The following is a 23,883-nucleotide window of genomic DNA, read 5'->3' on the forward strand; positions in this document are numbered from 1 at the left end:
AACAAGCAGCAAAAAGTTACACATTTTGGTCTTTGACCGGTTCAGTGTCTTGGCTTTTTAAAATGTTTAACTTCATCCTAGTTTACCCTCCAGAATTCAGCCCTGGCTGCTCATTTGTGGCCCAGTTTGAGGAATGCTTGCACAAAACAGGTCTTTGGAAAGACAGTGCCATTGACAGATTAATGACATTCTGGTCCCATTTTTAGTCCTTAACCTGTCACCTTGGGACCTTTGAAAAAGTCACTCCTCTCTGTGTCTGTGTTTTCTATCTATAAATGTATACATTTGTGAATAGCCTACTTTTCCTTAACATCTCTAAATGAGACTATAGGCAGTATGCAGATCTTAAAAACTTGAATGGTACTTCTCCTATTACTTGACTTGGGAAGACAGAATTGCTGTTGTATTGATTTCTAGTTGGCCTTGTACAAAGATGTACCTCTGAATTTGTGTAATAAAATTACCTGTAAAATTTTCACGTAACCTTAGTAAAGTTTATTACAGGTTTACATTATTTAAGACCATGGAGATTTGCATGTTTCATATTTTCCTGACAGTTAACTTTCCTAACAGTTACTTTCCAATTTTTTAGTGGTCATTGCTATTTTAAGAAAGATATATTTAGCTGTATTACTTAACATATAAATATATTCATGATTACTCATTACTTTTAATTAATACTTTTGTATCCTGGGTTCTTATTTCTAAAACAAGCAATCTCAGAAGATAATTAAACCTAGTCATCGTTTAGAGATGAGGAGAGCAGTTGATACTTTACTTTTTCTCAATTTAAGATACTAGATCGGAGTGTCTGGGGGGGTTCAGTCTGCTAAGCGTGCAACTTTGGCTCAGGTCATGATCTCACAGCTCGTGAGTTCGAGCCCCACATTGAGTTCTGTGCTGACAGCTCAGACCCTGGAGCCTGCTTCAGATTCTGTCTTCCTCTCTCTCTGCCCCTCCCCAGCTCATGCTCTATCTCTGTCTCTCTCAAAAATAAGTAAACATTAAAAAAAATTTTTTTAAGTACTTGATCACAGAGCATTTTTTGTGGTGAAAGATGAATTTTGATTAAAAATGCTCTGGAGGAACTGATTTGCATTTATGATTGGTTTTATTTTCCTTTTATGAAATATTCACAAGTGGCAAAACTTAGTCCTTCCAATGTAGAAGCACTTGTTTATATTATATGCTGACATTTCTTCTTGTGAGCACTGGATAAATGAACTAAAATTGGTTGCCATCTAAAAAGTTGAGTGAGTGTTCAGAAAATTTGGATTATTTGGATTATTTTATTTTGGAAAATAATTTGCTCTTAAAATATAAAGACAGATGTTTGCCATAACAAACGAGAGTGACATTGGCTAAGAAGGAGTGAAATGCCACCACAGTATGGATAATGTTAAGGTACACGAAGCAGAATTCTTGAGGGGTGGCATCCACAGGTGAAACAGTAGGCTTCTTAAGGAATTAGCCAGGCAGCTCTACCCACTAGAACAGGACAGGTAAGCTCAGGCAAATCTGTAGAATGCTAGAGAACAATATTTAAAACAAGAAGAGAAACATCGAAGCTGTGCTGGGGAACAGAAGATGAAGTCGCATCCTGCGGAGTGTATTTGTGGCTAGGGAAAGGCTGAGCGGACTCACAAAGCAGCAAGCTTAATTGCCCAGCCGCCGGCCAGTGTAAGCCTCTTCTCCTTCAGTAGGAATCGAAGGGCTCTTTCTGGCCAGTCGAAGCTAGGTTAGGGTCCAGTTATCTTGTCTTGTGTAATTGTCAGATAGGTGGATGCTAATTGTGGTGTAGGGGAGAAAACACACTGGACTTGGAGGTCAAGGATCTTGATTCTATTCCCTATTTGCCTCTTAACCTTTCAGTGACTTTGGACAAGTCTCTTGACCACCGCGATCCTCCGTTTCTTCATTTGTAAAACGTGAGCACCATTATGTGCTCTCTGTAGCTGTCAGGATTGTTGTGAGAATTTTGTGAAGTGCTGTGTGCAAGACCTTTGCAAACTGCCTCTTGGCAGAGTGAGAAGATCCTAATCCTTTAGGCAAGGCCAGTTTCTGAGCAGTGGGGCGGGAGAAGAGAGTCAGACAAAGCTTCTGAAATATTTCATCCCATGAAGCTTGATTCTTTTGTTAGTATTGCTTTAATGCATCTTTAAAAACCGTTCCCTAGGCCATCAGTATGGTGTTAATTATAAGCAGACACTTCCTTTAGATTCAGAACTCACTGGGGGCTAGACATGGGACAGATAGGGGTACATGGCACCTGCTTTCAAACAGCTTATGAGCTGATTAGGGAGCCGACCAGTTAACAGTGTGACATCATAGAGGTAAACCCAGGGTGCTGTATGTGAAGACAAAGAAAGAGAGAATGGAGGGGGTCCCAGTTTTCCGGAAAGTACGTAAGCACTTGAGACATCAATAGGCAAAATAACCTAGTGCCCCAAAGCCTGTGTTTGATCTCGAATTCTGCCTTTCCACTTGCTTCCTATGTGATCTTGATGACCTCCTTACACTCTCTGTCCCTTGGTTTCTTCATCTGCAAAGTGGACGTCACAGTAGAATATGCCCCGAGTTATGAGAGCTGTGCACTAAAAACACATTTTTATCATTTGATTTTTTACATGTGTTGTGGAATTTAAATTGGTGTTAAAAATTCTTGCATTTCTAAATGTAGAATCCTGACACACCCCTGTTTTATATGTAGAATACAGTTAAAACACTTTTGTGGGTTTATATTATATGACTTGTTTATAGAAAATTAGTTATCGGGTTATATAGTTCATTGAATAGATTTATTTGCCACATTGGCCTTTATCCATGAAAACAAGCTTGCAGAAGTAACACCAGTAAACGCTAGGGAACCACCACACAGAACTGGGTAATACCTCAGGGCCTGTGAAATCACTAGGAAGCAGCTCAAGACCTCGTGTGATGCTTCGCACCTGTCACGTGCTTTCATGCAAACCCTGGCTGGGCCCCTTGGCCATCCGGGGTGGACTGCACAGGTGGCCGGTGTTCTCAGACCGCTGCAGGCCTCGGTTTTCTGTTCTGTGACACAGATCCATGACTTGGGCAGGGTCACAGGACCAACATGTGATGGAGAGGATGCCAGAACCCCCTGCTTCTGGTCGCCAATCCCTGCTTCTCTCGTGGACCCCAACAAAACTCTTATTATTTTAAAACTCGGTCGTCTGCAGTCATCAGGGAAGACGCCACTGCAGAGGATAATTTTCTCAGTAAGCAGCGTACAGCTGTCTCAATTTTGTGCTTTAATTTGCCGTTTTAAATGTAAGATTCTGTGATGACCAGTTTCTGTATGTCCTTACCATGGCTGACAGGCCAGCAGGCCACCCGCTGCCCTCCCTGCCCTTACTGAGGATGATGTGAGATCCTCGCCCAGACCCCAGGGCACACGCTGGTTGCGCCCGCCGCTGTGGCACCCTGTCCTTTTGGGGTGGAGGTTCAGATACCTGGGGAGTGACCCTTTACAGTCACTTAGGCACACACACAGCATAGAGGCTCCTTATCTTCAGTTCTGCTGCATCCAGTGAGGTGCTGGGGCCTGTCGCCCTTGCTCTGCTCACCCTCCCAGTCTCAGAAAATTCTTTCCAGTAATGGGCTGTTTTCTCAAGAATCTGATGTTCTCTGTTTTTGCCACTTCTGTTTTGATCCTGTTTTTGTCCTCTCTCTGCCATGGTCCTCTCCGTGATATCCCCCCTCCTCCTCAGATCCATGCATGATGAGCACCTCTGGTGTGCATCCCTGGCCTAGCATGGGGACACAAGGTGAGGGAGGGGACCCAGGCAAGAAAGTGCGCGGGAAAGGGTGCAGATTGAGTAGGGAAAGGCTGCCTTGTGTTCTGGGACCTGGAGATGTCCCCACGGGGAGGGCATCTGTGAGCATTGCCTGTAGGACACTGAAGGGAATCTTTGCCCACCGCCAGTTTTCGAGAAAGGAGAAGCAGCATAGTAACTAGAGAATCGTGACCTAGAGATTTGGGGGAGGCGGCTGAAAACAGCCGGGGCCACATCCTAAGGGACCTGTGTCACCACTGCTGGGGTGTAGGATGCGGCCTGTGGGCCTGCGAGGAAGGGGGCACAGGAGCCAGAGCACACGGGGCCTGGTGCCCGGGGTTTAGGATGCCAGGGAGCAAAGACTGGAGGGAAGGCACCAGTCAGGAAGCCTGTGCTAGAACTGGAGGGGAGAGGAGGACCTAAGGAAAAGTAGCATAGAGAGAGGGGAAAGTTCATAAATGTTCCAGGGGAGGAATCGCTGGGGCCTGGAGAGGGGAGAGGGCTGGCCCCGAGCTTCTAACATACAAGTGTGTTGCTGGTGGTGCGGGAGCTAGGGTCAGGGCCACAGCACAGGGTAGGCTGAGGGGAGAGATCTGAACTCCGTTTGCAGATTAAATTGGGGGTGGGAGGTTGTTCCAGGTAGAGTGACCAGGAGTCAGACGTGGTGACTTTTGGACTCAGGTGGTGGTTTTCATCTTAGACCGTGCAAGGGGAGGATGTAAAAGGAGAAGAGAAGAGAGGGTGGTCGAGAGCACGTTAGGGAATACAGTCTTGTATTACTGTTCCTGCTACTGTAACTGGTGGTTTGTTAGGACTGGGCACTAGAGCACGGAGTGGCAGACCCTTACAGGTCGGGTGGAGGACGAGGAGTTGCCAAGAACACCAGGGCAGAGGAGTTGGGTGATCAGAGAGAGGAGCACCTGTGTGGAGGGTGGCCGGCAGAAAGGGGATGACGCTCCTGGGGCGGTGACTGCTGGGGCTCCCTTGTGTCCTGGAAAGTTCTGTTAAGTTCGGTCTCTCCTGCCTTCTAGGGGCCCGCTGCTTCTCAGTGTTTACATGAAAGGATTGATAGTTATGATATATTTATTGAAAAATGTCAGATAATCAAAACATCCTTTCCTCTCTAATTGGAAAACTGAACTGAGTAAGAGTATAAATTTTATCTTCCACTGGTTTGACTGTTCTTGTGTGCAGCTCAAAAGGCTTTCTTTTTCTCCCCTTCAAACGGCACATCTTGTTCAGGATGTAGCCAGCCTATAACATGTTAGAAAGTCCCTAATCAAAAGTTGTACTCTACGTGGATTTGGTGACACTCAGGCCTTCTGATCTGACATCTGTTAATATGTGAACAGTACCATTCACCTCTGGTGTTCGTGGCTCGTTGTGCATGTACTGAAAGCGTCATGCTCACAGCACACTTGATGACCCGGCCTGCCCTGCACGGGGCTGCAGTGGGTGGAAGTCTGCTTTTCTCTCCATCTCTTTCAATCCCCAGATATCTCTCATAGTATCACCACCTCTCCAGAGAGATGATGAGTCTGGAATTTAAAGAAGTGTGTGCACGCATGTGTATATTTTTGTTTGTAACGTAATCTGTGTACATGAACAAGCCATTTGATCTGGTGCTGAGAACTAGCCATCCCTTCAGTGCTGGAGGAAGTAAGTTGTTTAAGGCCCACTGGGAAGACCCACTGGGTCTGGGTCTTCCAAAGCGCTTTGCAAGGAGTTTTTGACTGTATACTCTCCCACATACCTGCAGACTTTAAATCCCAGCACCCATGTAAGATGCAGTTCTAGGAGTCAGTACTCATGAATGAAATCCCCATTCCCTCTCTGTCAGTTTTTGGAGGGAACACCAATACTATATCTGGTAAAAGGACCACAAGGGCCAGTTCAGAGCAAAGAGGACAATTTGAAATCTTTGTTATTCTGACTTCTGAAAGAGGGCTTGGCCTCCTGGGGAGTAAGAATAGAAAGGTGGTAGGAGTCTGGGTACTGAACAGTCATTGAGGTGGTGGGCCATCAGGGAAGCATAACATGTTGGAAGTGGTTGGAACCTTAGCGTCTCATCTCAAAGTCTGCAGGTACAGCCAAGCGGAAAGCACTTGTTTGGCCTTATTTTCTCTTGAGACGGGTTGGAATCTGTTTTGGAGAAACAGAGGGAACAAGTGGACAAATCCAAAGAAAGGGAAGTCTTTCAGATCTGCTTGAGGTCCTACTTTGTATGACTCGCTGTGATTATTATCCTGTTGGTAAGACTTCACCTAGGGGGAAACGGCATTATTTAGATACTTTTGCAGGATCTCCAGGGCTGAGGAAGAAGGAAGGAGTTGCACTGATACATGTCATCATAGTTCCCCCAGGATGGACTGTGCATTGGAGCAATGCTTATTTAGGTGACTTGGCTCCCTTATAGCATAAATAGAATCATATACGTGTGTGTGTGTGTGTGTGTGTATACATACATATATAATATTCATTTTATACATACTTGCTCTCAACTCATTTTACCTCCCTCTGTCCATCAATCCAGGTCCTATATCACCAAAAGACCTAAGACTGGGCTCTCACAGACACTTTCCTAACTATTCTGGCTCATAGTAATCATTCCTTCTATATTTCTGTGGCGTTTTCCCTTTATACCACACAGAGTAGCAATTGTCAAAAACTTTTGCTGATCGTTTGTATGTAGCTGTTCAGTTCTGGGCACAGAATTATAGATTGGTTTTTTTCTCTTTTTGTTTTATATATGTATTATCTGTGGCCCCGGCTAGCATATAAGTTTCTTGATAAATACTGTTCTTTTTGTTTTGTGTCATTTTCTTTTCCTGTAGAGCTTTCATTGTTGAGGTTCCTCAGTGCTGAACTAACAAGAGGGTACTTCCTTGAACATAATGAGGCCAAGTATACAGAAAGAAGAGAAAGAGTATACACTTGTATGCGAATACCAAGAGAATTGGAAAAGGTACTATTTTTTTTCTTTTACTAGACATCATTTTGAAAGTTATGTCAACATGTTAATTATATGAAAATAAACCATGAATAGCTTGAGTTGAGTTAACTGTTGGGAATCATGTGATCATAGGTGATTAAATATATTGGGATGTAGGAAGAGGCTTAAAAACGTATATTTAAGTAAGAGCCAGTGTTTCTTTACTTTGCTACATGTTAAACTTACCATATTCCCACTTGTGTCCCATCCAAATCCCTTCTGGAAAACTCATCTCTACTCCTTTAGCTCTCATCGGTTGTGTTGTAGGAGGAGCAGCGTTGTTCCCATTGGGAATGAGAAGTACTTAATTTCAGCCCTTTTAAAGGTTTCAGTTTCTGAGAAAGTCTTTATATTTAAAGACACAAATTGCAGTCTTTTCAAAGAAAAAGGTAATTCATTTCATCAGTGCCGCAGAAAACCTCACATCCTGGGGTGGGTGCAGCCACAGCAGCACTGAGTACGTGCGCACTGCAGTCCCCCTGGTCATGACTCGACTCTGTGAAGACCAGTCACAAATGACAGGAAGGCCACTGTTTTCCCGCTGCATTGCTTCCATTGGTAAGTCTGGGCACTGCCAAGATTTCTTGATAGAAAGAATTAGGAAGGAATTCAGCTTCAGCTATATTGGAACACGGTTTCATACCTTCATAGTAACATGGAACTTAACAATAGTCTCATCACTTCCTTAGAATCGTGTTTTCTGTCTGAGTGGCTTTCAGAAGAGTTTTGTTGGTTAGCTTAATCAGAGTGCTCTCTAATGGGGTGCAGAAGACGGTGAGAAGTGAGGACCCCACTGGCTTGGCTGATGATGGTCTTTTATTTGTCAGTCCATCAGTGTGGTGGAGGGAAGGTGGTAGAAGTGACAGTTTGAGAGGCGTTGCTTCACACGGGCTCTTGGTGGCGCGTGGCCTGCTGAAGTTGTCGGGAGTTCTGTGTTAGGGCAGGGAGTGGTGGGAGCAGGTGCAGATCGGAGCAAGAGCAGTCGAGACAGTGAGATGGTTGTTGCCTATGGTCGGGATCATTATGCTCAGTTACGATTGTGTGGCTGCTTTCCCAAGGAGTCTGAGGTGGCCGAGGGCCCGGCGGGTGAGATGGAGGAGTGGGGGGCACGCTCTGCACCGCTGCTTCCCCAGCGCAACGGCACCTTGATTTTGCATATTGGGATTTGTTTAAGATTTTGGCCCGTCATGGCATGTAATGTTTCTTCTGCTTGCCAATAATAAGAATAATTATTATTGTTATTATTATGTCTTTCTTCAAACACTTCAACCTGTTTCCTGAGCTCACTTTTTTCTTCGGATGATAAGCCGAGGCAGGGGAGTGTGAGGACACACCACAGTGGCAGCTGGACAGACGGTCTGCTGGGGCCTGTGTCCTCACACAGGACAGTGCCAGCCATGGTCAAGTCTTACCCACCTGGTCCCTTCCAGGGAAGGGTTTCCTCCCACCTGGCTGAACAGCTGTCGATTCCCATTTTTCTCTGGGGAGAGCTCAGAGAGGTTTGCCTGCAACCCGCAGCCGAACTGTGGACACGCCCAGGGAGCTGCCTCCAAGCAGGAAGTGTGTGTCTGAGCCCTTTTATTCCCCCTCCTGTAGCAGAATGCTGAGCAGCAGCAGCAGCCCTTGTGATGATTACCTCATCAGAGGCCGTTTCAAAGCGCACATCGGTCTCTCTTCCTTTCCAGTCACATTGGGATGCCAGGCAGTTTCTCCATAGATTTCCTGCAGAAACGTGCAAGCATTTCACAATTGTTGCTGTGACTGTTGTCTCCTGGGGAAAATGCCCGCAGGTCTGTAAGACTTCAGTATACACCAGTGCTTTTCACCCCATGGTGCAGTAAGAGACCACTGATGCGTTGAATAACCCATGTCGTAGGTTGCAGTCAAATTGAGGACTTTTTTCTAAAGAGAAGACTAGAAAAGCATCAGAGTGCATTGCCTATAGAGGGTAAGTATTTTCTCATAAAACTTTTGTTTTATTTGTATGCATGTAAGATGGGTAACATCAGGAACGTTGAGTTAACGCTTGTGCACAATTGTAGAAATCTTCTAGCCCCGTTTCCCATCGCAGAGGCTTTTGCTTTAGGACTATTTAGGATAATTCGACGTAGTCCCTTAGAACAACACTTCAGAAACTTCATTGCCTAAAATGTACAAAAGGATGTGCATTTATGGGTTTAGAGAAGTTTTCTTCGCAAAGTGAAATGTAGAGGGAAGCAGAATTCGATTTCAGTTCAATCCCAGGCATAACCGTCTCTCTTAACAGTGCAGGTTCCCTCCAGCGTCTCAGAGGCCTTCGTTTTGTGAGTAGGGTTTCACTTCAGGCTTTTATTACAGGAGTTGGGGGACTTTCTAGATATCCATGTCCATAAATTCATTGTCTGATGTGTACTACCTAACATGTAATACCTTTCCCTGATCTAGAACACTTCTAACACTTAACACTATGCATTTTTTTTTCTTGTTTTTTGGTAGATGCTATGTTATTTTCATCTAGCCTTTTCAGGAAGAGAAACTTGATAATTAAAGGGCACTTTGCTTCTACAAATGTTGCACATGCTATAAAACACATAATTAATGTTCATATTTTTAAGTCAAGAGAAAGGTCAACTCAGTATCTCTTACTGAACCTTTTTACTTAATATAAAAATCCCAGAATTTTTGTGTAATCTTGTCAGTGGATAAAGCCATTATACTTGACATTCAAAAAAGATGAATTGCGTATATATTTAAAATCATATTTCTAGTGGCTGGCACTTTTTTTCCCCCACATTTGAACTTCTCATTCTAATGTATTTTGGAATGTTTTATTGGCTTTGGGGAAGCATTTCTTTTTTTCCACCACAAACTCCTTACCCCCTGTGCCAACACACCCCTTGGGTTCTTGTCCTGGTTCTGGTTCTGTTACTCACCACATGTACGATCGTGTGGGGGCTGTGTTACTCTCTTTATACAGCAGAGTACCTGGAACTACACTGTGTCTGCATTCTGAACTGAGAGGCAGGATAGTCAAGGGCATGAACTCAAGCCATACTGCCTGGATTTGCATCTTGACTCCACCATTTAGCTGCAAGGCCGGGGCAGCTCAGTTGGTTGAGTGTCCGACTTCAGCTCAGGTCATAATCTCACAGTTCGTGAGTTCTAGCCCTGCACTGGGCTCTGTGCTGTCAGCTCAGAGCCAGGAGACTGCTTCTGATTCTGTGTCTCCCTCTCTCTCTGCCCCTCTCCCACTTGTGCTCTGTCTCTCTCTCTCTCTCTCTCTCTCTCTCAAAAATAAATAAACATATTAGTCTCGAGGCCAGTTTGCTTCTGTCCATTTGCCTCTGTTTTCTCATCTGTATATTAATTATGTGGCAGCCCCCAGTAAATGTTTTAAACTGTTTTATGGCCCTCACTTGGGCAAGTTGGAAAATGCCCTGCCCTGGGAGAACAAGAAATTTTGAAAGTTTCTTGTCTCTGGGTTGCGTCCCAGCAGATGTCTCCTCCCAGTAGGGGTAGCTGTCTGCTCCCTTCCTCCACCCCCCGTGCGGCAGGGTATATATAGATGCCGCAAGGTGTCTGGTTCCCCAGGGTCCCACTCTGATCTCATAGGGTACTTTTTATCTTCCTCCTTCACTTGCTGCTAAATTTGACTTTTCTAACCCAGCAAAGGGCGTGATTTTCTGACTCTGCCTTCTTGGATTGCTGACCACAGGCAGAAGGCACCTGTGGGGGAGAACTGTTTTCTTCCCTCTGTCTTTGTGACCAGGCTGTCTTAGAGTAAAGTGTGTTTCTTTCATGAAGGATTTAGCTGATGGCCGAGAGGTGACGCGTCCCATCACCCTGACCTTTGCTGTCAGGCCCTCTAGAGTCTGGCCTCCAGCGGTGACTGGAGCTGATGGTTAGGTCAGACCACAGCACTTTAACCAGAAGCTTTGTGATATCAGGGTGGGGTCACTGGTTTCTTAGAAAATTCCTAGTGAGTAAGTGCTCACTGCTCCATAGCCCCCTTGCCTTGGCCACTTACATCCCACCTCTGGCAGTTGTTTCTGTGTTAATAATAAAAAAGATAGTGGTTATCAAATAAGAAGTGGGTGCCAGGCACTGTCCTCGGCTCTTTAAACGAGTTAGCATTAAATCTCCCCCCGAGCCACATACGATACGTGTTCTCCTAAAGTCCTGTTTTCTTCATCTCTGCCCTGACGTGGCGGTCATGCTGGTGTTTGTGCTGCACGGGAACAGTTTTTCCTGCCGCATAAGTGTTCCCAAACTTCAGGAACTAGGAAGGGAGTGCTCACCAAAGTATTCTTTAAGATTCCCTAATATGTTTAACTGGTTACTTAGAGAGTTACAGGTCACTTGCTCATTGATTTATTGGTTTTCTCAGTGTGTTTTGAGTGCTGTATTCAGGCACACTGATGGGGGGTGAGAAAAGGAGGTGGATTTTGCACCTGCGTTTTAGAGCTCGGGGTGTAGGTGGGTGTGTGGGAAGATCCAGAGGCAGGAGCTCGCTAGGGACAGGGGAACGCTGGGAGGGTAGGCCGCACCCAGAAAACTGAGTGGTCAGACGCGGCAGTGGAAGCCACTCTGGGAGGGTTCATAGGAAGACTTTCACCTGGGTGTATGGTAAGCCGCCTCACAGTGGTTTTAAAGTTTGCTTGAAGAGTCTGGAGGAAGGAGATCTCAGTTGTTCCAGCCGACCAATGAAGCCAGCCTGGACTCGAGCCCTTGCTGTCTCCATTCTGCCATCGTCGGCAAATTGGCTTCTGGTCCTTGTGCTTGTTGCCGTTTAGCAGAAAGATGGCAGCTGCGCCTCAGGCGCCGCCTCGGGTTATCATCCAAAAGGCGAGGAGAGGGACAGCTCTTCCGGGAAGGGAGAGGAGGGTTGAGAGTGGCAGTTGCGATAGCCCCGTCAGCTTTGCTGCGGAAAACTCGGGACAGTGGTGTTCAGCGTGGATTGGCAATGGTTCGGGAAGCAAGAGGGGCTCAAGATCCATGTGCATAACCTTCCTCCAAATTAAAACAGATGGCTTTATTTGTTTTACCTCTTAAGAAGTACAGTCCTTGTGTTAAATACACATCAGGTGTAGGTGGTGATCATTATGAAGTCTTTTATCAAAGTTACTTCCTCCTGTGGCTACATATGTTTATATGACTTAGCCAGTCATAAAAAGTAGAACTAAAATAAAAATATATTTTTTACCTTTCTTTATCTGGTAATTCCATGCTTTTCGGCAATCCGTTAGTTCATTGTTACCATCTTTTGTACGTTATAGTTATTAATTGCATTTTTTTTAAAAGGCACTCAACTGACTAGTTTTAAATGGAACTACTTAGTTGTCTTAAGAATCTAGTAAATTCTTCTAAGCTTTAAATTTGTGAGATTAAAGATATAAGCGTTCTGTGGGTACAGTCCACACAGGCAATTGGTGTTCCTGAAAAGGATAAAGACCCCAAATCAAACAGGATGATTTGGGGTCAGAATTCAGTAATGTTAACTTTTCTGCTTAGATCTGCGAGTGATAGCCAAGTGGCCTGATCAAGGTGTTGAACCTCCTTTGACTTTGACTTTCTTTGTCAAAGATTAGGGGTTGGACTGGGGCTGGTAGTCCACAACTCTGAATAAGTTTGGGTGTGAGGAACAGAGGAAACAGGAGCAAGTGGAGAGAGGCACAGAAAAGGACATTTTACTAAGTTAGTGCAGGAACTTAGTTCTGCTTTTTGGGGGGTCCAGGGGTGTACCATTTAGAAAAAATAATTCGACAAGTTGTTTTCAAAACAACAAACTTACTCAAAATATCACATAAAGCGGTTTCCTTGTTTCTCAGTGTGAGAAGAAACGTTAAGAAAATGTCAACAGCCGTATGTGTCATCTTTATGTCAACAGAACAGTCCTGGGATTTCATGGTGAGGTGAATAGGGAGTACTTACCCAGACCCATAGTTATGGCAGCGATCTCTTGGGCACCTGCTTTCGTGGAAGTGTGTTTGGGGAATCATCCCCCTAAGTTCTTCTCATGACGCAGTTTTGTGTGTGACACACCCTGACTCAGATGTCCCACCGTGAGGCTGCTACGAAGCAGGAAAGCCATGGGGTCTGCAGTTGTCAGAACCCAGCACTCCAGCGGCCTAGGCTGGCGCCCCTCTGGTTCTGTCTGAGGCCTGTTGCTCCTGCTCGGAGTGCTGGTCCCAGCGGCCCCTCAGGCCCTCGGCAACCGTCTTACCTTTCTTGACTCTCTTGGAGGACAGCCAGCAGCCCCTCCAGAAGTGGGGCCTGGAGGAGATGGGGCACCCGGCATCTAGCCCTGCCACCTGTTCGGTGTATAGAACCCATCCGATAGTTCTAGACAACCAGCCAGAGACTTCATTCCTCTGCCCCATTCATTGATGTAGTTAAAAGACAGCTTAAGAATTGGCACGGTGGGGCTCTGTTGATCTTTCTGAATCCATAACTTATTTCTTCTCATTAGCTTTGGAAACAGTTTTAAATCTGTCTCTTCCTTTCACTTTCCATGGGTTTTATCAGGCCCTGTGATCTCTCACTCAGGCTGTTAGTCTCCTTACCGGTCCCCTCTGCCTCTCTCAGCCTGCTCTCATGCTGCTCATCACTGCCTGAAAAAGTCGATGGAGCCGAGAAGTGGTATGGTGGTAGGACCAGCGGCAGCACTGTCCCTTAGCATGACTCTCCGACGCGCGGCCTTGCGTATCGCAGCCCTGTTTGCTTTTGCAAATGCCTCTTAACGGTCCCTGCCTCAAGGCTTGTTGTGAGGATTAAGTAAATTAATGTGGGCCGAGTGCTTAGAATATAAGGGTGTTCAGTGTGACTTGAAGAGAATCAAGAAAATCAAGACTTTTCCATATATAGAGTCTTTTTACAAATTAAAATCTTCAATTTATTTATTTACCTCTTAAGAAATTTATTCCTCATGTTAAAGTATATGTCAGGTGTAGATTGTGATTATTATGAAGGCTTTTATCAAAATTACTTTGTTTTCCATGATTGCATGTGTATATGTCATGCAGACTTCCTGGGGGTGTGAATTCAGGTGGATAAAAGGTATTATAGGATGCCCTTGAAGCAGTAATTGCTTTCAAACTCAGTCAATTGTAAACTTTTTAAATTGCCAACTTCCTCTCCTAAGGATGATAATCCATTCTTCTCATAATGGAACCCTGCTTGTGGGTTTGTTGAGAACTTCTGGAATGTAGGATCAAGATACATGTTCTTTAGTGATTACTGGAGATGGTTTCTGTCCCTCTTGTATAATGATTACATTCTGGCCACGCAGCCACCTGCTCACACTGCATCCAGTGTGCCCTTCTCTTTGTTCAAAATTCGGACCCTTTCTACCGCACCTGCCAAAATCTGGTGTCCATCGTGTCTCCTCTGTGGGTGATCCTTGCTAGCTCTGTTGCTCCTTCCCCTGGATGCCCATTCCCCCAACCTGCCCACCCTGCAGTGTTCCCAGAGCACGTCATTCACCAGCACTTACTACCTGGCCTGTGTCCAGCTCACTCGATTGTGAATTCCCTGAGGAAGATGTCCTTCCTAATGACCTTTTATCCTCAGTGTAGAACTGAGCCAGATACGGTCTCTGCTCTTGCAGGAGGAGACCGGGAGCTTTATAAACTGTGAGGCCAGGGAAGAAAAAGGAAACACTGCTTCCCACTGTTCTTTCCAGCTAACACTCCAGGCCAGCCACCCTCCACCAGCGGGTGCTATGTGGTGGTCGTGGTGAAGGGGATGGTGTTCAGAATCGCCAGGAGATGGTTTGTGTCACTCAAAGAGGTGTATTCTAGAATTGTGGCTTTTTAATTTTGGCCCTGCTCCATTCTCCATGGAGAGAGATTGGCATTTTTATTGATTTCTTTGAAGGTAAGCATTTTTCAAATGATAAAGAACAATAGTAGTAGGTTCTAAATGAAAGTGGGAAGAGCCCATTGTGTAAATTTTCACTAGCACATGATGGCTTGTTGACCAACAGTGTTATAGAATCCCTGCCATTTTGTAGTTTTCTTAACGCTGAAGTTGAGATTTTAAAAACTATGTAAAATTTTTTTTTAGGAAAATACATATAAAGCCAAATGCAGTAGGAAGGCTGAGGCTGGGAGGATGAGTAACAGGTGTCATTAATAGAAACAGTGCTTCCGTTTTCAGAGTCGTGTGTTCTGCTGAGGGACTGGAGTCTGCCCTGCCTCCTGCTCACAGACCAGGCCAGCTCCCAGTCTCCGTGCGGAGCAGGGGGTGAAGGTGGTGGTTCTCACCTCTCAGAGCAGAGCAGGGGGTGGACGGAGGCCGTATGCATAGAGCCCGGACGCACCGCACAGTCCCCGAGGAAGGTTCCCACGTCCTTCCAGACAGGAGCTCCTGCGAGACATGGAGGGCAGCCAACATGTCTGTACTGGGACTATTTCTACTCAGTTTTTTATTCTAAGGATTTCGTAAGAGCTGCCTTATTAATCAAACAGATTATTTCAAAATAATCTATTTCCATGTAAATTTTAATAAATCTCAACTTTCAGAATGAATTTTAAGAGATATTTTCCACTTGGGGCGCCTGGGTGGCTCGGTCGTTTAAGCGTCTGACTCTTGGCTTCGGCTCAGGTCATGATCTCACAGTTTGTGAGTTCGAGCCCCACACTGGGCTCTGCACTAACAGCACGGAGCCTGCTTGGGATTCTCTCTTTCCCTGTCTCTGCCCTTCCCCTGCTTGCTCTGTCTCTCTCAAAATAGATAAACAAGCTTTTTAAAAAAAGATATTTTCAGATTGAGTATCTGCAGTTTGTGTCTGAGAGCTTTTCCTTCATTGTTGTAGAAAGGGTCTCCCAGTGTGTTCTTACTCCAGAACTCTCTGCAGAGCTCCCTGTGGCCACTTAGAACTGTCTCCACTGGCCCTGTGTCTGCCCGAGAAGGGAGCTGAGTTCCACCCAGCCTCTCCCTCTGGGGACCTGTGTTTCAGAGAGTGCGTTACCACCCCTTAGCGGGTTGTGAATTTAGTGAAACCAGTATTGCTTTATAAATGGGGAGTAGAAAATATCAACCTGTATTCTATGGAATAGAAGTTAATCTTATTTTGGTAAAACTTTCCTTTTGGGTTTTTGAGTATATACAAATATGTGTGTAGTGAATTACAACAGCGTTTTGTTGGTGGATCATAGTCAGGGTTGGATTGCTCTTTAGGCAATTTGTCCTTTACAAGACTTGACTTTTTTTTTTTTTTAAGACCAGCCTTCTTAAAATAGTGGTCGTATATTTAATTCAGCCATCACAGTCTCTGCCACATGTGAGCTGTGCAATGTTTGTTTGATTAAGAGGGAAGGAGGAATAACTCAAAGAATGAGTGTTCGCCCTGAGAACATTTCACACAAAACCATGTATATAGCATTTTGTCTTCCATTCCTGGGAAAATAACAGAATGGGAAGCAAAAGCCAAAGGGGGAAAAAAAAAAACTCTCCAGTGTCTGATTTCTTCTTGGAATATTTCCATCACACTTTGGTCCTTTGCCGCATCTTCATTTTCCACTCTTTGTTATGTATGTAGCAGTTATTGTGAAGAGATGTCGTATTCATTCTAAGGCCTGCCCTGTGGAGGTGAGATGGGAGTGAAGTGAGATCCGAACCACCGGATGGTACAGTGCGCTGAGCCTGGGGCAGCGGCGCTGGGGAGGGCGAGAACGACGGGAGATGGGTGAGCCTGGAGCGTCCTGTGCACAAGGCAGGACGGCTAGCTAGTGGGACAGATGTGCCCCTGGGCTATAAGAAGAGGCACAGTCAGAAAGCATTGTGCTGTTCAATTTCAGTCAGAACCTGGTGTGTTTTTATTTTGAATCTTCAAGTGACGTTTAAGGGAAGGCAGGAGGGTTTTGTGTTTCTCAAAAGGGAAACAGAGAGTGGCATATGACACCGAGTCCAATACACTCCCACCTTGGATATTTTGGAGGGGTTTGCATTAGCCATTGCTTCAGACTGCTTGATCCCCGTGTAGTGATTTGGTCCAGATAAAAAGGAAATAGTGAGGGCCTATTGTGTCACGATGCCACGCACAGTAATGGAAGGTGTGAAGGTACGCATCGTTCCCTTATATGTACTATACCCACAGCTTTTCATTCTTAGTAACGTGTTTTCAGAGTTAGCAATAAGTCTCTATATGTGGAATTTATTTGCTTTTTATAAATTCAATTCATTAGATGTCTTACTTGCATATTTTAAACGACACCAGGTAAATCAGCAGGAGAAAAGTTAGCACAGAGAAAATTGTGTTAATCCATATGTCTAGTAAAAATATGGGGTAAGTTCTTTTTGCTCTGTTCACTGCTTCGAAGAGAACGTGTAAGGCCTTGGGTCAGCAGACTCGGGCTTGAACGCCAGTCCCTGTGCTCTGACCCACAGCCTTGGGCGAGCATTCAGCTTCCAGAGCTGTGGTTTCCTCAGGCGTCCGGTAGGGATGGTAATAGCTGCCTCCAAGAGCTGTCAGGAGGATTAAGTCTCAGGCTCTGGCTGGAAGGTGTGAGCACGGGCAACCTTGCTGTCCAGTCCCTCTACGCTCCTCTATGCTCGGGTGGCCTCGTGAATTAGCCGAGGAATGCCCTGCGGGCTCACACTGCCCCGGCACGCCTGCTCTACCTCGTCAGAGGGGGAATGTTTTTAGGATCACATATTGTTTATTACAAAGTTTTCTTGTAAGGAATTTAAAAGAATCTTTGCTTTATGAGAGAGTGCAACATTCGAACAGCAGGTACAGTAGTTGAGTCCACTTTCCCACATTTCTAAACCCTGAAAGGCATTTCTGTTGCTTTTCTTGTGCATCCTGTGTTCCCACTATGTCCGTGCTGTCTCTCCGCCCGGCTGAAATTTCCTTAGACCGCAGCCACTTACTTTCCTTCCATTTTTATGTTGCAGTCTGTTTACACTGACCGCTCTAGGCAGTCCATGGTCAGAATACTGTGTGAGATTATTGCTTGTTTACTTGGTTTGCTGGGCTGGTTTAAAATGCAAAGAGAAAGGCCGGTAGACCTCTGTTACTATTGTTCACCGTGAGCAATGCGAAGACTAATTCCTCTAAGGCAGAGATAGGTGACTGCACTTTTATTCTTTAAGAGAAAGTTTCAGTCTTCATAATTTCTTTCCTCCTCTGTGCTTTTGCTCTGCTTCCTCTCTCTGGAAACTTCTTCCTCCTTCCTTCCCCTCCCCCCGTCATCTGCCCAGTCTACCCTCTCCATGTGACAATAGCCCTCATCTTCTCACATGTCTTTAAGGGTCTCCTCTGGAGTTTCCTAAATCTCCCCAAGTTGGTTTGGCCATTCTCTCTGTAGGGCTCCTTTGTCCCTTGTAAACTTGGTGCTGTCATAGCAGCAGTCTCTGTGTGGGTCCCTCCGTGCTGGAATATGAAGAAGCATAGTAAGGGCTGAAACCTTGTCCTGGTGTCATGCCTGGCGGGCTGAGCATGTTATGTGGCCCATATTCGCAGCTTAGTGGATGTTGGATGAATTAATAACGTGCGTACCCCCGGCGTAAGGTCACGAGAAAGACAACCACTTACTCTCCTTCCCCGTGTGCTGTCTCCTGTTGCATACACACTGAAGTTACCTTCTGGGATGTGCAGGCTTCTAGTAGTTTCTGCCTTTGGAATGCAACCTATAGTCAACCAGGAAACAGACTTCTTCGTGGCAGGAGAGTAAGAAATAAGGGCCGCTAGCTTTACATGGACAACGCCCGGTCTCCTACCGCACTCCTTTGTATGTGAAACAACGAAACAGATGCGGGGCTGTGGTGGCAACAGACAGGACGCCTGACTGACCAGCGACCGTGGAGGGAGGACTGGAAGGTGGTTCGCAGCACACGACTTGGTACTTCCCTCGATGCTCATAGTGAGTCTAAACTGTTTTATAAAAACAAAACAGCTATAGGGTGTCTATATTCTGATTAAGAAATCTGGGCCATATGTGTATATATTCTTTTGAGACATTTTGCAAAAAATTAATAAAATGTGTCCTTTCTTCTTGTAAAGTTTTGTGAGGGCTTCTGTAAGAGAGCACCAGAGATGGGGGGACTTGAGCAGCGGGAGTTTTATTTTCCCGCAGCTCCAGAGGCTTGAAATAGAGATCAGGGTGTGTGTCAGCCGGGGGATTTCTTCGGAGGCCTCTGTCCTTGGCTGACAACGTGGTGCCGGTGTCTTCTCCCTGTGTCTTTGTATCATCTTTCCTCTCTCCGTGTCTGTGTCCAGATTTCCTCATCTAAGAAGGACACCAGTCATTGGATTAGGACTCACTCTAATGACTTCACTTTAACTGAATTACCTCTTTAAATATAAAGAACCTGCCTCCAAACATGGGCCCTCTCTGAGGTACTGGGGATTAGGACTTCAGCATAAGCATTTTCGTAGGATGCAGTTCTGCCCATTGCATTGTGAATTTTAAACCACTTAATATATTTACATGGGACAGTTCACTGTCAAGGTTTCATGACAGTTACATGTGAGGACGCTGGGATCGCACCATGCTTGTGTGTCAGACGCAGAAAGGCACCGCTCCTACAAGAGCAGAGTTTGGTCTCCTGCCTGTGGCTGCTTCTCCAAGCCAACAAAAAACTCCACCCTCCTGTGAAAGATAGTCCTGCGTTTACAGGAAAAATGTATAATGCTACTAAATAATAGGAAGGGTGTGGCAAGGGAACAAGAAAGAGGAAGAGGTGCAAACATTAGCAGCCACTCCTCCAATTAAGAATAAAGCCTTTTTGGGCGGCTGCGTGGCCTAGTCAGCTAGGCGTCCGATTTCTGATCTCGGTCCAGGGCATGATCTTACAGTTCATGGGGTCGAGCCCCACATGGGACTCTATGCTGGCGCCAGGGAGCCTGCTTGGGATTTTGTCTCTCCCTGTCTCTGCCCCTCCCCCTCTCGTGCTGTCTCTCTAAATAAAAAAAAAAAAACTTAAAAAAATGTCTTTTGAGTACAGCAAATTTGAGTCCATGTGAAATTGTGGTAGAATTAGTAATCACTTTATAAATTTGTGACATAAAGACAGTATTTTACAGGCGCCTGGGTGGCTCAGTCATTTAAGTGTCTGACTTCGGCTCAGGTCATAATGCCACAGTTCATGAGTTTGAGCTGTCAGCATGGAGCCTACTGCGGATCCTGTCCCCACCCCCTCTCTGCACCTATCCCACTTGCACTCCATCTCCCTCAAAAATAAACATTAAGAAAAAAAAATAGGACAGTATTTTAACCTAGTATATGTCCTAGTCTTTCCCATCCACGAAGCACTCTGATAAACAGGAGACAGCAAAATCATAAAGAGTAAAGTTAGAGTTAAAGACTGCATCTGAAAGATTTTCAGCAATATCTTTAAAGTCTGAGGAAGTGCACATCAGATGTTTCATTGTCATGGTCGGGCAGATTTTTCTTTTGAGTAATTGACTTCTCTAGGTGGTAAACGAAGGCTTCTGGGAGGAGAACGACGAACGTGAACTTCGAAAAGGGATTCGTCATTGAATGTGGCACATGGTCACAAGCACAACGGTTCACGTGGTACTCACGTAGCCGAGTTAGGAGAACCGAATCTCCGACGGAGTTTACAAATTCCTCATTTGAAACTTTCATCTGCAGTTGTTTAGAGAATATTTATGTTTTGTTTTTTTGTTTTCTTCTCTCCTTTTAAAATCCAGCTCATGGTTTTTGGAATCTTTCTGTGCCTGGATGCATTTCTGTATGTGTTCACCCTGCTTCCTTTAAGAGTTTTCCTGGCACTATTCAGGCTCTTCACTCTGCCATGCTATGGCTTAAGGTAAGTTTAAGATCGTGAGCTATTTTAAATGTTTAAATTATTTTTGCTATTTGTTAAGGTGGTATTTTACTACTTGTAGTTGTTAAAGTAAATAATCACTTGGACAGATTTTTCAGAATAGGGATAATTCATACAGTTTTCATTTATACTTTGGCCCTTAATGCATTAACAAATGCTGTTTATCTTTTTCATGATTATTATATAATGTGTTTCCATAATATTTGTACTTTTTCTGTGCATGCTTTTTTCCAAGTGGTTTTGAACTAGAAATTTTCTTCAGCCTGTGCAGTAATAATAATGCAGATGGTTACGTAGGAGAGCGGGAATGCCTGGGGACCGAGAGCCGAGGACCTCATGGTCACTTTTGCTACCTTGCCCAGTTCCTTTGTGTTCTTGAAGTCCCTTGACCTCCTCGGCATCATGTGCAGGGTGAGAGCTGGGTTCTGGGCTGGTAGTTCTCAGGGTCTCCTCCGGGGCTCTTACTGCAGGGGCTCCTCATGCTCTCCTTCAAAAACCACTGTTTAGGGGCTGTGGAGTCTTACTGACTGACTCCTGTTGACTGTCCCTCCAGTTTGTGACGGGGGGAATTCTCAAAGACCATTGTCCTAGTGAAAAGCCTTAGCCCAGCCCAACATTGATTACTTGGCGAGATGTGGGTAACTGTCTAACTTCTCTGTTCTCTAAGCCTGTTTCCGCATCACAGTAGAAAGGGGATGTTGAGAGCCCAGCATCTTTCACCACAAAGATTGGGAGGCGTACAGAGAATACCCAGCATGGTGCTCGGTTCATAGTAGATGAGCACAAATATTCCTTTTCTTCCTTTCTTCTCTACCCAAACTAGGAATGGTCAGATCAAAATGTTAAGCTTGTGTGGATCTTAATGCTTTATTGAGGTTAGAAGTTGGGGTTTTACAGATTTCTTTTTTTGTATAGATACATCCACATGTCTCCACTCTGTGGAGTCATTCTCTATAACATCATGATACGGTTCTTAGCATAGTTGCCCAAGTGATGTTTCTCACGTGGATCACTTTTCTAAACACATTTCATTCTGAAAAAGTTTCAAAATGCTGCAACTGACAGTAATAATAAACTTCATTTAGCTATAAAGTAGGCAATGATTCTAATATATATAAAATATAGTTAATAGAATTATCAGTAACGTAACCATGGAAACTCAGGTGCAAAATTAATGGTTGATAGAATTATGTGTTGATTTTTTTTTAAATGACTAAAGTCATGGGAGATTCTCTTTTAAAGTAGTGAATGGGCATATACTTCATACTTAATAAGCACTGAGTAAACACATGTAGTCCCTTTAGAAATGAACCTTAATCAGTTTCAATAAGGAAGAAATCTTTCCAGTATAAATTTCAAGAATTTATTGGTCATAATGATCATGTTGTGGAAAGATTAAAATTCTTTGCCAGATTACATGGAGTAAAACAATGATAAAAATTAAGATCACATCACTATTATATGTGATACTAGACATTCTGTAATCCTACCTATCAGAATGAGAGAATTATGTTACATATTTTACTAATTACGTGTTAGTCAAATCAAAGCCTCTTTTTATAAATTTAATCATCAGTTTTCAGATATTCAAGTACATTCTTTATACCTTTGGGAGAATTTTTAATGCTTCATTCTTATTAGCAAACCTTTTTTTAAGACTTTTATAGCATGGTACTTCAGCATCAGCAAAGCCAAATCTCATACAGTTTTTTTTTTCCATTTATCACTATTGGGGGCTCAGTAAAATTTTGGTTATTTTAGATTTCAGAAGACCAGAAAAAAGTATCTAGTGAAATATTACTGAATATAAGTCTTCGTGTGGACCGCATAGCAAGGATGGACACACAGAAATTCAGAATGAGCCAGCTGAAGCTACCTGACGTAGAATAACTAACGCCATGTAGAGATGTTCACGTCTACACCATGGACTGAATTAACTTGGTAGTTTTTGTCTGATCAACAATGTGAGGGAAGTTTGTGCTCCAGTCATCTTTAAGTGAATGGCTTTCAAGGACCTTGGGTGTCCCATGTGGCTGTTGGCATATGATGAGATAAAAGATTGTAGGGAAATATAACTTAAAAACTCTCTTCCTTCTAGAGTGGGTCCTTCCTGGGGCATGGTAGCACACAGTGGAGGCTCACTGAATGAGTGGCAGTGGTGATTTGTCAGTGTTTTCCCGAAGGCCTTTTTGAGGCTCCGTTTGAAGACCCATCTTGTTATTGTGCAGGCATCTAGAACTGTGTCATTTCTCGTGTTCCTTGTCGCTTGAGGGAAGCAGGGCACCAAAATAGCATGAGGGAGGTCTTTCAGCCTGTGCTCTGGAAACTAAAGGACGCGTTGCCGAGAGCTGGCAGCTCTTCGGTCGCCCCTCCCGTTTGCATTGTTGTGTGTGGCTGATGGTCCTCGGAGCCAACTTTTCTAGGTATTTCAGGATTTTTCTTAGCACATAAGGTAGAGATGTTTGCTTTTGTGTACTACTTTAAAATACCTTCAGTGTAAGTTAATTTGAATTACATTTCAAAGGCAAAATGTGTTCTGTTTTCAAGGCTTTAGAGCTAAAATGACACTAGAGGGCAGCGTGTTACTCCACATGCGTGACTCCGTTGAGTTTCCCAGTGCAAACCCTTGCTATTTCTGCAACTGAGACCAACTGAAAATTACATTTTATGCTGTCACTAATAAATATATGATATATGTACATAATGTGAAATGCAGTTAAAATTTCATAATAGAACTTCCGCAACTTTAATATTCTGTGTGAATGTAGGCCAGATTACACAGAATATGAAAATACTGCCTTACTGTCTTAGAACCTTAAGTATACTTTATCCAAAGTGAGTCATTTGTGCTTACAGTAGTGCGCATTGCAATTTATATTTTCTTGGAGCAATTTAGAAAACAGTGTCTTTTTGAGCATTATTTTTAAAAGCACCAAACTTGAAATGTTTAAACTTGAACTAGGATGAGAAAATTATGTTAACAAAGCTATTGTTAATATTATGCCTAAGACCTCTTTAATACTTCAGGTGTAGAAAAATACATTTGTTTTTACGGAATTACTATTTAGAAATAGTCAAATTCTGCCTTCTTATACCTTTTCTTCCAGCATTCTCTACTTCCATTAAAGGTTGATTTGTCTTCACGAGTAGTTGTGTTATGTTCCAACTTTTTCAGCAAGTAAAACGTGCTCTTCCCTTCAGTCTGACTTTATTTTTGCAAAGGGATAAAAAGAAATTCAAAAGACCAATAAGGAAGTTGATTGTGGGGTTTTTTTCCCCGTTCCCTTATTCTTACGTTCCTGTATGTCAGCCTCT

At 44.2% G+C, this 23,883-nt stretch overlaps 1 protein-coding gene across 4 annotated transcripts in view; it reads left to right on the forward strand.

Moving 5' to 3' along the window:
- Nucleotides 1–6,638: 6,638 nt before the first annotated feature.
- The window catches only part of TAPT1 (transmembrane anterior posterior transformation 1), a 46,691-nt gene continuing 29,446 nt past the window's right edge, over nt 6,639–23,883 (forward strand). Inside the window, exons 1-4 of one of the 4 annotated variants that reach the window (XM_029948469.1) lie at nt 6,681–6,765; nt 8,478–8,582; nt 8,669–8,740; nt 20,432–20,550. In XM_029948469.1, coding sequence (XP_029804329.1) covers nt 20,435–20,550 — 116 coding nt within the window. In that variant the 5' untranslated portion in view covers nt 6,681–6,765; nt 8,478–8,582; nt 8,669–8,740; nt 20,432–20,434. Of the gene's footprint in view, nt 6,766–8,477; nt 8,583–8,668; nt 8,741–17,355; nt 18,639–20,431; nt 20,551–23,883 lie in introns of those variants that run through there. The other 3 variants (XM_029948462.1, XM_029948474.1, XM_029948480.1) reach the window with 3 other exon arrangements.

This window comes from Suricata suricatta, chromosome 1 (genome assembly GCF_006229205.1).
Source record: "Suricata suricatta isolate VVHF042 chromosome 1, meerkat_22Aug2017_6uvM2_HiC, whole genome shotgun sequence".
In the NCBI taxonomy this organism is placed as follows: Eukaryota; Metazoa; Chordata; class Mammalia; order Carnivora; family Herpestidae; genus Suricata; species Suricata suricatta.